The following is a 13,852-nucleotide window of genomic DNA, read 5'->3' on the forward strand; positions in this document are numbered from 1 at the left end:
ACAAAATCTGTATTTGTTAGATTCATTTATTTTTAGCCGAAGCCAAATAAAAATATTACAAAATTATCGTTGTTGCTATGAACTAAGATATTATGTACAATGTACATTATTTGAATCAATTATTTTTAAGATATAAGAGTTTACTTGTTAGTATCTCGACGCGTCGGTACCATGGTCGGTACAGAAGAGGGGTTGAGGGGAGAAGGGGACAAGAAGCGATTGTCTATTCTATCTATGCGATGTTCATTTGCACCTAAAATGTAATATAAACACTTAAATAAAATATTTATGAAACCATGATTTAAGATCTTCAAAGCTTTTTGTAAATATTTTGACAGCTGGTAGCGACCTCTAAATCTTAACCAAAAAAAAAACAAAAAAAGTTAATTTCATATTTAGAGGTATATAATCGAATGAGAAAGTGCCCCGGGGAGAATTCAAAAGTCGAAAAATAAGGACCACCCTACTAAGTATACTAAAGTTGATAGTAGTAGTAGATAGCACTCTAGTGCATCAAGAAGGATAGGTTCTCTACGCAAGCTTTCATACTAGAGTTGACTTTTCTCTTAAATTTTATACGACTTAACTTTTTATATCTTTGTAATACCAGTAAACCTGTAAAACTTCGAGTTTACAGGAGCTGCAGCAGTGAGAATAAGTAATAGTTATTTGTTATTTCACAAATTACTATTCGTAATACAATTTAAAGGGTTTAGATGTGAAAACGTATCAAACAGGGTAACTTTGCTTCAAAACGATTCATTTATCCATATCTCGGGCCGTTAAAAATCATAGCACTTTAACCACAAGGTTAGCTAACCAATGTCATCGTAGGTAAGGTTGTTATCACAATATCTACCTAATTTCTCTTATCAGTGCGTAAGTAGGGCACGCATGCTAGACGAACTGGCATACTGTTTATTTTTTATTGCTGCATGCTCGATTGAAAATATTTTTTATTAGAGGCTCTTTACGTTGGTACTATTACATCGTAATAAAGCGTAATAACTATGGTAATTGTTGTATATTAATAAATTGAAACCACGTGCAGTGTGCAAATAAAATAGTAATCACGTAGTAGGTTATATGATAGTAATAATGAATCGTGTTATACTTACTAGAAACATCCATGACTCTGAATTAAATGCTCACTATTCGTAGGGATTCGAACCATGCAGTCATAAAAATATGGTAACATGATCGGTAACATACCAATAATAATTAGTACCTAGTTTTTTGTTTTAGGAGTAACCTAGATTGATCCAAATATGCCACAGTCCCTTTTTAAATACTACACGTGCAGACAGCATGAACTAAATTTCAGATTTCGGGGAACAATTTCCAGTGTTTTAGACCGTGATATCTAAAGATTCTCTACTTCACGGCAATTTGGACGTGCGTTTGCGTGTGGCGGGCCTGTAGGTTGAATCTTGTGTACAGACAGTGTCAGACAGCTCTATAATGACTTCAATGAATTTGTATCACACACTGAAAACTATGGCTGAGTTGCACCACATAACTTTGACCGTAACTTTAACGATAACCGATGCTTTTTGTTTTGAGTTTGACAGATTTTTGACGTTTGTCAAAGTTAAAATAAGATGGTGCAACCCAGCCTACAAAGAGTAATCAAAAGAATATCACTAAAAGTATCGCCGAAAATAAAACAAATGAAGATCATTAATCTGAATTCGGTTTCATTTGTATATTCGAGTTTCTAAAATTGAACAGAAGTGATTGTGCTTTGTTTCAAGACGTACTCGTATAATAATTTGGAGTCAAGCTACCTACTCGAGTTCAAAAAGAAAAATATAGGTACCTAACCCACTTATTTTCCAAAATTGTATTTTGCGGTAGAAACATATTATAGCCCGACCAGGAACATAAAAACCCTCGCCATGTTGCGGAAAACTAATGGTACTAATTTCTTTTAATGGCAACAGTAACTGAAAACTTCATTGACATGTCACCTTGCATGTCAGTCTATTGCTGTCAAAGTGTAAACAAACTTTATTTTAAATGGGCGCAATTGATTTTGTGAATTAAATTGCTAAAATCTTTTTATTAAAGTATTTGTCGAAGAGAAATACCAAGGGTTCGGACAATATTTTCATTGAATAATGTTTCCGACAAAGGTTGTCAAATTGACTGACATGTTTATCGCATAGTACAGTCTACTATGAAAATTAGCTGTGGTTTGTTTCAACTACCTATTTTAAAAAAAGTTGTCACTTTCTAAGTGTTGAATTTTATGGACTTGGGAAAGAAGTACCGAGTTTGAAGCGTTCATGAGCAAACATTGCAGTTGAATATTCAAATTCTGAATTTGATTACTGATGAATAATAAAATAAATCCTTCTAGCTCGATTGATGGTTTCAATTAATTTATTTAAACCAGGTTACCTATAATAATATATTTTCGTTAATTTATGAAAATATCAAATTAGCCTGTAATCCTGAATCCTGATACATAAAGTTAGCCTATTAATTTAACACAGGTACGACTGTACTCAGTGTTGCACTATCAAATGCAATTGACGCGCCTCTATGCCAGGGTTTTTATGTTCCTGGTCAGGCTATACTTCTACGCTTGAAAATTAAAGACAACTATGCCAAAATCGGGTCTATTTTTTACAAATAGATAGAGCTAGATTTACAAGAAAAATCCTGCCTTAAATTCAAATTGAAAACGTTTGCTATCAAATTACAACTAATAAGTAAAAACTGAGTGTTATCGGTATTTAATGTCGCTTTAAAAGGGCTAATTAGTTCTTTCAGCGCTTCTAAAATACTAAAATAAGCACCGCGTGAATCGCTCCCTAGATCGCTATCACTATGTCGACACTCTTCTCGTTTATTATTTAATCTATGACACCTGAGATAAGTCAGAAATGGGCCAATTACAAAATATAATAAATATTGCGAGCCTTAAGCATAACAGTTTGCTCGCCCTCAAAAGGCAAAGGTACCGCTTATCTGCCTGTGTCAATTTTGCTAGAATCGACGCTGTAGGATGGCTAAAATATATTTTAGATAGGCAGAGGCCCTTAAGGTTGATTGATAACATCTGGTGTTGATCACATGCTTGCTCTTCTTGATCAAACTCTAACGATTTTTTGTAAATATTGATAGACTCTATAAGCTATTGTTAGTAGTTTAGGTATATAAGATTTAAGGAAACGAATATACATAGAGCTGCCAAGTCAAGAGTAGTTATGTGTATTTATGTACAGTGAGCGTCAATTAGTTCGTGACACCCAAAGTGGCCAAAAACTTGACAACATAACCTCTTCCTTTCAATTGTAACAAAGACGTGTTGCGAACTTTTTGGCTACTTTGGGTGGCACGAACTATTTGACGTTAACTGTATTAGAACATGTTACATAATGTTACTTTTTGATTAAGTAGTATAAATAAAGATGATTTAATATTTTTTATTTTAGTCTGGCAGTTTATTACCAGGTAATTAGAGATAAATGTAGAAAATCATAAAAGGTTTTTTTTTTGAGAGAGAGTGGAATAGTTTCTCGCTACAATGTAATCAACAAACTGAGAAACAGCTGTGTGGTGACCACAATATTATAGTAGGCAGTTATAGTAAATACTCGCATTCTACATTATGTTTACATTTTTCTACATAGTAAATTACATAATTGTGTAACAGAAGCGACTGTATTTTTATTGCTTTTTTCGTTATCCAACACATTATTTTCTCGAACTTGTACACCCAACAGCATGTGAAGCTAAACACTGAAGGCTGTTAGTCTTTATTCAGTTACAATAAGTGCTACTTTGCAACAAAAATGTGTAGTCAATGTGTTGTTGATCGTACCTGTTGATGTGTTTCGGTATAAAAGTTCCCGCACATATTATTACACACTTACGTATTATTATCCACAATAAAACATAGTGATCGCGGCAACTCGGTGGCATTTGATGCCAAATACCAGCTATTAGTACCAAGAAATCCATTACGTGCAAACTATGGTATTTACCCGCCTAATTTATTATGGAACACGTGTTAATTGCTGGTGTGTACGTTTTGGGAAAACACTATGTTATTAGGGCTATCATGCTCTAGAAAGATAGGCAAGAAAGAGATAGCATCACATTACGGAAACTTATGATGCTAAAAAGATAGGGAAGTGAAAATTTCGAGCTGAGAATTAAAGGAATAAGCTAAGAGTTTAAACTAAAGGTGCGAACTAGGATTGCAAACCAAGTTCTGGATTAAAAGATATCCAAAGTTCAAGTAAGTAGATTATGAAAACAAGGTGAATTAAATGTAATTTTCCTGCATTTATTTGAAGTTATGTAGCTTTTCTTTCCTTCATTGCTTTATGTTTTTGGCCAAAAACTATAATACAATGACGCAAAATTTTGTAGATATTCATACTTTTCCAAAATATTTTAAAATACTGTGTGACAGCCCTAGCATTACTTTGAATAACCGGAGGCGCTTCGTGAAGTAACTATCATAACTCATTAAAATAAAGAATCACTTAACAAAATTCCATATCAGATTATCACTGCTTTGGAGACGCTCACAAAAAGTATTCACATGCTAATATCATACAAAAACGGTGTTTAAAATATGGCGTAGACACTTAATAAAATGTATGAACCGAATCGAGTTTAATAGATGACACTGGGCAGCTTAATTAATATTATAGCTACGAGATTTTGATGTGATAACGCGATAATTTATAATAATGTGATTGAACGCCTATATTTCATAATGTTTAACTTACCTAAATGGTAGGTACACTTCTTTCGGGTTTATGTCATTTTATAACAAAGTTTTCATTCGTCACACTTTTGTAGTAAATTCGTAATAAACGTACGCGTCAAAACGTAACGTAATGTGATGAATTTTCCTTTGTTGAGTTTGCAAATCCAAAAGTTCATACTCTACAATTATGAACTTATTTTAATGTAAAGAGTATTCAATACTTATTTAAATTAATTCAAGGCACAATTGAATTATTTATTTATTAACTATCATAATGCAATCTTGTTTCGTTCAGAATTCGCAAGATCATAATAAATAGTCATTGTTTGAACGTTTAACTCGTACCGAATCATGCAAACGTCATAAATTAAACCCATTTAAATTTATTATCGCATTAAAATTAATATTAATGGGGCTCGTAACAATTGGTGCTAAAATAATAGTCTGCTATTATAATGATACACATCTATTCCGAGAAACATGAAAAGTATGCTCAATCGCACATGCAAAGGTTATTAAAAGATAGAATCAAGTGAAGTCAATTATTTGCATGATTAACATAATATCTTTTAACAATCATGTTATAGGTATTAGAGACTTTTCCTCGTTCCTTTAACTTCCGTTTACTTCACCAGATCGTCAGTTCACCAGTTATTTTATAATTCTAGTGAAAATGGCTTCAAGAAAGCTTTTGTTGATAAGTATATAATAAAATAAGATAGTAGATACTCGTAGAAGCGAGCTGGGTGTGATATTTAGTTTACGGTTGTATCAAAACACAATATAATTTTTAATAATCAGATATACCAAAAACCTGCGAACAATTCAAGAATATAAATTAGTCGTAAATTAGATGTTCAATAACAATATAGCCATTTATGGAAGCCTTTAATGAAGACACGAGGACCCAGGCCTATAAATAAGTATACTTACAAATCACAAAAGAATTTGGCAAACTTAGGCTGGGTTGCACCATCTTACTTTAACTTTAACAAACATCAAAAATCTGTCAAGCTCCATACAAAAAGCACCAGTTATCGTTACCGTTAACGTTAGGTGGTGCAACTCAGCCTTAAACTGGAGTTACCTATAGGCCTCGATGGATTCGTTACATCAAAACCGGTTTTGTTTTAGAATATTTTTAATAAGTGGGATGATTTAAACAAATTTTATGGCCGGTATACTATACAAATAAGGTCTGCATGAGATATTATTTGATTAAGTTATTGGTTTTTTAACTAAATGTAACACAAATTACATAAACCATTTTATAAGGTTTATATCTAATGGATTTCCTTTCATAAATAGCATAATTGAGTAAGCTGTAGATTTTGTGAGGTTAGGGCGTGTAGACTAAAAAGTTTGACTCTACATGAGATAATATTTTTTCGACAATGCGACACAATTAAATGGTCTCGTTTTGGCAGCATTTTACATGAAAATTTTAAACATAGGCTACATGCCTTTTTTTGTTTTTATAAATAGGCATTTGTTTTTTTAAACATCGATTACAATCATTCCACTCTTGTTTTAAATTGGACATCTTAAAACAAAATGCCTCATAAAATATTAACTTCGGAAACTAATTAACCATAAAAAAAGAAGTGCTAAAACCGACTGCTTAATTGAGTGGTCAGGGTTGTGACGTAAAGTATTATAACGACGTTTATTTATGGTTTCCGAAAGAAGTTGATTTACAATAAGATTAGTGGCGTAGTAAAATATTAGAACAAAGCATTGATGAGGCTGGCTAGCCGCCAACGTTGTTCTTAGGGTTGACACTATATTTTATTGATTTTTCTTTAGTTATCAAAAAATTTTAAAGCTAAGAAATTGTTATGAACACAAAAATAACTTTTAACATAATATAAATGTTCTCAAGCTTGTAGATTTCCTGACATAAATCATGATTCTATATGACTATGGTAAGTTTTCAAACTCATCACATTTTTCTTTTTCGTTTGTGATGGAAGCTTTATAGCTGAAGCTTACTTACCTACACCAAGAATTTGAATTTACTAGTAAAAAAGTTCACCAGAGCATAGAGAGTCTATTAAGATTTGAACATGGAGGCGTCTCTACAAAATAATAAAATAAAAGGCTGCTTTAGCTATCGTATTATCAAAAATCATTGTTACGCACGAGTCACGATTATTATTATACTCGTAATATTTATTTAAAAACTACCATAGTAGGTGGCAACCCTAAATTCTCATTCAGTCCCGTCATTCATAGCTGGCGGGCCGAGTAACCACCTGCCCAGCCGCACTCGGAAAAATAATTTACATCTAAGCGTAACCTTGTTTATTATCTGTAACAATATTGTGACCTCGTTGGTTGATCCTTTTTGCATGTGCGTGAAACTGTTTAAAAAAAAAGAAGACTTCATTGTTCGCGTGGCGGGAAACTGACAACGCACAAGCCATTTATTGTATTAAAAAGAAAACTGAAACTTTTTTATTTCTTTGACATTTATGTTTGCTATGGCCAGTGTCATAATATAAAAAAGTTTTACTTACGCTGACTAGCTCGTAAAATAGAAAATGTATAATACTCGTAAGTACGGTTATTTTTACTGGTTTTCCCGAAACTACAGTTATTGTTCTGGTTATTTATAAAACTGCTATTTTCCTTGAAGTATTATTTCGATGATGTTAATATAATTGCAATAACATTTGCTATAATACAATATTTTCCCTTACTAATGAAATACGAATTCCCACATGAAAGAAAAATAAGGAGACTTCATTATCATTAAGTCATAGTTTTATTTTCAGTACAGTCATAAAACTATTTCTAATCTTACATCAGTACCTACCTACAAGGCATGGGAGCACATCCAAAAATAACCGCGTATGACGCAAAATACACGAAGTTCAAATGATATCAATAATGTACTACATAAAAGTTGTTTGCTTTTAACTATGACTGCCCTTGGAAGGGTTTAGCGCATGCTCGAATAATTTCAGATCGTAAATTATTTACGATTCTATTAATAGCAACTTCAAAAATACACGTTTGATTTGTGGATTATAAAAGAACCGGTGAAGTGCTAGTTGATCTCATACGTAAAGGGTTCCGTACAATTTCAATTTCATTTTCAATTTTTTTTAGATAACAATGATCCACAATGATGGTTAGTAAACTTATCGGTTTAAATGTAACTTTATGACAAAACGGATAAAATGGTAAACAAATGGACAATCAGCGGTGCTACGCAATAGGGTATTATTGGCACCTTTTGGTCAAGGATCCCTAAAGACAGGAATTGATTGATGTTACAGTTACAGTACAGTTAACCGTACATTTGTGTTACAATTTCGCTCTTGTACAACTACATTTACGCCTGTATTCACAAACATTACTATGAGGTCTCACAGTGCGCGTTGACGCACGGGGTGACACAAGAACCAATCACAGAGCTCTATTCAACGCTGTGCGTTCGATTTGCTACTTCACTTATGCAAGCATCGTTTGTGAATACGGACATTAGAGCTTGATATACTGTCTGCACAGTGTGTACAGCATATACACACGAATCATACTTTTAAACACAGAAGATGTTCTGCACAAAGTGTATTCGTAGTATCTGAGTTATCTCGCCTTCGCCAATGTTTGCCTTAGCTCAATGTTTTATTAACACTCGGCTATCTGTATAAGAAATTACGAAAGAATGTGTTTTTACGGCTAGACACTATTTGAGTCCATTGCCGAATGCGAATGCCATCCTGAAACGTAAACTTTTCGAGGTCAATGCCTGGCAAGATTTTTTTTATTTAAAAAGGTTACGAACTTTATTAAATTACTGGCTGAAAATATGAAACGACGTGTGGGTCAGAAAAAAGAAATATGAGTTCTTTATTCAAATTTGAAAACTATGATGAAAAAAAATATTGTTTTCTTTTTTATTCGAATGTCAAAAACTATAGTTTTCTTTAGTGATGCGACGAGCGAATTTTTAGATTGTTATTTTTAGTAAGTTTTATTATTTAAAATATGTGAATATCAGACTGTATTCATTAATTTTACTAAAATAAACTATTCAACACGTTACATATGAAACTAAATGGTTGGTATAATAATAAAAATTAGCTTGACAGTATTTTTATAAACGAAATAGTTTTCAGCGATATAATTTATAGTTATTAAATGATGAGACGTAAAAACCGCTACATATTTTCTTTGAACTTATAGCACTAAATATCTTTAGCTATAAAAAATATACGATGCCCATTCTACAAAAAGTCCTTTGACTAAACGATGCCAATATATCATAACAGCTATTTCAGCGTAGTAAAAAATAAATGTGGGTTATCTGATATTTATGATTCTTAGCACTGAAAAGATATGAATGGAATACAGGGTGGACACGATAAGTGATCTCACTCGATTATTTCTAAACTATTCAAGATATCGAAAGACTGGTTACTGATCCTGAAAGTGCTTCAAGAGTTGTGTATCAAACTGTATCAATAATAGGTAACAAAATAAACTGGATCTATACGATAATTCAATGTTTATTATTGGTATCGTTTGATAGAACTCGTGAAGCACTTTAAGGATCTGTAACCAGCTTTTCGATAGTTTGGAAATAGTCGAGTGAGATCACTTATTCTTTCCACACTGTATAAAAGAGAAATTACCTATCTAATGCTAGTAGAGATGTAATCATTCAGGTCGATGTAATTGTGAACATATCGACAGGTCATATTTATCTTTCTAATACATAGACTGATAAAGATAGAGATTATTCGAACAGTTCTTTGCTGGCAAATAATTCATTTGCCTAGTGTAAGGAGGGATAACAGAAGAAATGGCGGAGTATCAAGCGATACTCGTTTTGGCTGTGTTATTGGTGAGTAGTTAAAATTAATTAATATTATTTTATCTAATTATATTTACCCAATTCAGCCCAGTGTGGCCTACATCTATTTTTGTTTTTTATCTTATCGTAACAAGGAAACAATTTCGCGCTTGGAAAAGAAATTTTTCCAAAAATATTACTGTCATGTATAACTAAAAACTCGCCTTTTCCGTAAATACTGTCCGTTTTGTATTTTTTTCTAGTGGTTATTTTTTTCTTATGTTGCGTGGTCTGTGTTGCCTGTGTAGTGTGTGTACTGGAGACACATAACTTCTCTTATTTTCTTAGACATAATAATCTTAACATTGCAGGCTTTAAAGCATAGAAAGAAACTAGTAAGTAAGTAGTAACTTTTTATTTAACCAAACCAAAATGGCATTATTCACCAAACTCATTTTTCGATTTTTTTTATGATAGGACTATTTTAATCATATTTTTTTCAGATAACAGACTGAAAAAAAGTTGATGCCTACTTGCATTTTGCTAATTTGTTTACAAGCGCGATAAGTCTGAACACGTGTAAACCGATATCAAGTTGCCCCCCGTCTAGACGACCAATAACGATTGTGGTCATTGATTGTAGAAAATTTGAACACTTGTATCGGTTATTCAGGTCACTCGAACACCCAATTAGTACACTATTGATCTTTTTGGCTACCAGCCACTTAAGGTACTAGGTGTAATATGTATGTTTTAGTAAGCAAGACTATGTTATTGTTTGAAAAAACATAACCCTTCTTCTGGCGCATTCGAGTAAAAAGTATGTAATGGTGTCCACATTTGCTACATTCATGCAAGCCCCATTTTGGTCACAACAGTGGTAGGTTATTGAAATTAAAATACACTTTCTTTACTAGAACCTATACTTACAGGCTTACTTCAGGACCCAAAAACATGTCCCAAATATACCAAATATATCTACCTTCCCTACCACCGCTTCGTTCACCAGTTCGAGATGATATAGATATAAATACTGGTAGGTACTGACTGAAAAAAGTCGCGGAAGAAATTGAGCTAGTTTAGTGACGAAAAAATACAATTTGTAGCTTTTTAGTTCGGTTTGCTTTTCCTATACATTGTTTGCATGTTATATACCTACGACAGATGGCAATGTTTTACGGCCTATATAAAAATACATACGACAAAACTAGAATGGTTTACTTCATTTATTTATCGTAAAACTTGACATTGAAACTGTTAGCTCATGCGCCAGGAAACGTCCCCAAATGCCGCGACGGCTATAAAACCGCGAGATTCTTTTAGGTATGACTTGTTTTCACTTCAACAACTATGCCGCTAACTCAACTAGAACGGCCAGCCCAGATTTGCAGTGTAGTTATATTGAAAAAAAAACGTGTTATTTAACCCCATTTGTGCTTAAAAACGTATTAAGTAAGTTGCAAGTTTACAACACAAACTTTTCCTAGCTGCTAGGAGTTTTTCATTTGAAATGATGAGCTGCTAGGATTGCATTTAAAGTGCTAAACTTATCGCTAAAACCTTACAGATAACATATTATGCAATGTATTAATGGGCAAAAGATTAATAAACATAGTGTAATTTGATTAAGATTTATAACTTGCTTAGTCTTTACACTATTGTATTTTGACTCCCCGAGTCTCGATTCATGCTAAAATGGGCTCGGTTGTAAAAACTTTAATATACCAACCACCAGATCAGTGTACCTACCATGAGTTTACGTTACGTGTGCTCACTAGCGAAAACGTCAAAAATCTCTAAGGAGATTTTGTTTCTTGAAAGTAGCCGCTAGGGGCGCTGCACAATATGTCATACAATTAATGTCATTTTTTTACGCAGTCGCTAGCGAGCACACGTAACGTAAACTCATGGTAAGCACACTGATGTCCTTGAAACTGTTTTTTTTTTTACTTGGGCTGCGCAAACTAAAATCACTCTGGCGCCACAAACTGTTTGGTTTTAGTCAACGGATATCGCGTAGACGCCGTGCAAACTTCCAAAATGAACAATCACGAATACGAATTCTTCTCAAATTATTTGCACGCTATTATTTACCGCAAACATTTGCCCAACAAGCGTTGCCTAATCTAAATTGTGCATAATATTTATCATAATAATAATTATAAGTCAATCCCCTATGTTAATTCTGTAGAATGTAACACTTATTTAATTTGAATAAGGTATTATTGTTACGATAAACACGATGCAACCCAGTTGCGTGTGTTTGCATAGTCGCCTCGTCGCACTCCGAGTCTCCGGCCACCTTTGTTTTAACATACCGCGGTTGAATGGCTAATTTAGAATCCCACTTATCTGATTCAGTTGCTCATTCGACCTGAATATTCGGCTTCATAAATTTCGTGCTCACGTCATAACGGATTGGCATTCCATTGTTTACTACCAATGTCTTTTATAAGCAATGAATTTGCTAATCGACTCTATCTGGCTCTTTCATTCGCGTGAATATCCCAGGATGAGTAAAGAAGAAAGAAAAGGCCAACATTGAAGCAATTGAACGGAATAGACCCCTAAATCTGAAACAGGGATCGATCTAAAGTTATCAAAGAAGATATCAACCAGACGTCTAACTAAATATAAAGGCAGTCGGCTGCAATATAGCAGGGGCGACATAAAGCAGTCTTCCACACTCCGCCTCGTTAACAGTTCAACATATTAATGAACAGCGTAAACTTTGTATTAGAGCCGAGGACGCGAAATTGAACCGGGTAATACCGGGTTGATATTAAACCACTTGGGTCATAAATATCTAATTCGCAGCCAGGCTCATCGCGTATTATAATGGAAACTCCAGCTTCTGTTCTCTAATGAATGCAGCCTCGGTGCAATATAAATAAACGTAGTAACATTGTTTGCATTACCGCCTTATAATTCTTTAGACCTTGCTATCTCGCTCCAGTTTTGGCTTTGATCTCGTGACATATTGTCCTATTTTTCTCCATATGCACTAGATTGCATGCCCTAAACGTTTCGGCCTTGTCCATTTGTGGCCCGGGCCATAAACGATGGACAATTGAAAGTAATAAAGTAATGTATCTGGGCATACTTTNTATACTTTGTTGTCCCAAGTGGATGGCACAGATTGAGACGCAGTTCGTGTCGCTAGACAAACTGGAGCTATCGCCTGAATGTAGAATTGATTGGCCCATACAGAACATACAGCTATTTTACAACCACTTCAGAGCTTAAACTAGTTTTAATACATTGTAACCAAATATTTGGATATGAATATTAATAAATTGTGAACAATTAAGCTAAAGAAAAGTATCTTTAGTTCGGAATGATTCATTATAATGAGTCATTTCATTAAAATTCTTAAGCACACTTGTGAATTTATTACAATATTTTTGTAATTACAACAAACTATTAAATTTTATGAGTAGATCTAGTCAAAAACATGCTTCTGTTGTGGAATATCATGTTAATTGAATATGCCATTCAACTTTTTTGTATTTAGGTCCTTTGATTTAAAACAATGATGTAGTCGTCATGTTTTGGAAATAGGTAGGTAGGTAGTAATTTTTTTAGATGTATGAGTATAATATCGTCAGTAAATATAACAATTTTAAGATCCTTTAAATATTATCTACTATTTCGTACTCTATTTGTTATCGTTGTCCTAAATCTATATATATAAAAGAAAGTCGTGTTAGTTACACCACTTATAATAACTCAAGAACGGCTGAACCGATTTAGCTGAAAATTGTCAGGGAGGTAGTTTAGAGCCAGGAGAAGGACATAGGATTTTTATCCCGTTCGAAATTAAAAAAAAGTCTGCTTATTTATTGCCATTAAGGCGGAACAAAGTTCGCCGGGTCAGCTAGTATCTAATAAACGAGTAAGTACTAATGGTATTATTTATAATAACGAAGTTTGATTCATAGTTAAGTCCAACAAATCAATTTATCCACTCCACATGTTTGTCTTCTGACATTAATTTGGAGGAAATATCACAGCATGTTTCAAAGTAATCTGACTCAAATTGGGAGAAAAGAATTTTTATTGGTCGGTTGACGGTCAACTCAAAGCATTATAAAACAAACGAACAACATCATATTTTACGCATTTAAGTGTACCTTTCGTAGTAACAATATTATGTGGGTTTTTATGGGGGCGTATCGAGCTACCGGTTGTTACTTAAATGCTTTCAATTCATCAATGGCTGTTACTTGTTGCTTAATATCATCGGCCTTACCTATTAAATGGTTACGCGACATAACCAATTAGTTATTAGTTTTACTTTCCCTCTTATCTTATCA

At 33.4% G+C, this 13,852-nt stretch overlaps 1 protein-coding gene across 3 annotated transcripts in view; it reads left to right on the forward strand.

The window, feature by feature from the left end:
- LOC114359654 (thrombospondin type-1 domain-containing protein 4-like) overlaps window positions 1-13,852 on the forward strand; it is a 92,211-nt gene that overhangs the window by 55,598 nt on the left and 22,761 nt on the right. For 2 of the 3 annotated variants that reach the window (XM_028314129.1, XM_028314128.1), the window contains exon 2: window positions 9,437-9,587. The exons of the other annotated variant lie outside the window; for it this stretch is intronic. In XM_028314129.1, the coding sequence (XP_028169930.1) occupies window positions 9,546-9,587 (42 nt within the window). In that variant the 5' untranslated portion in view covers window positions 9,437-9,545. The remainder of the gene's footprint in view (window positions 1-9,436; window positions 9,588-13,852) is intronic. 3 annotated transcript variants of the gene reach the window in all.

This window comes from Ostrinia furnacalis, unplaced genomic scaffold (genome assembly GCF_004193835.3).
Source record: "Ostrinia furnacalis isolate ACB-3 unplaced genomic scaffold, ASM419383v2 OfSCF4536, whole genome shotgun sequence".
Lineage (NCBI taxonomy): Eukaryota > Metazoa > Arthropoda > Insecta > Lepidoptera > Crambidae > Ostrinia > Ostrinia furnacalis.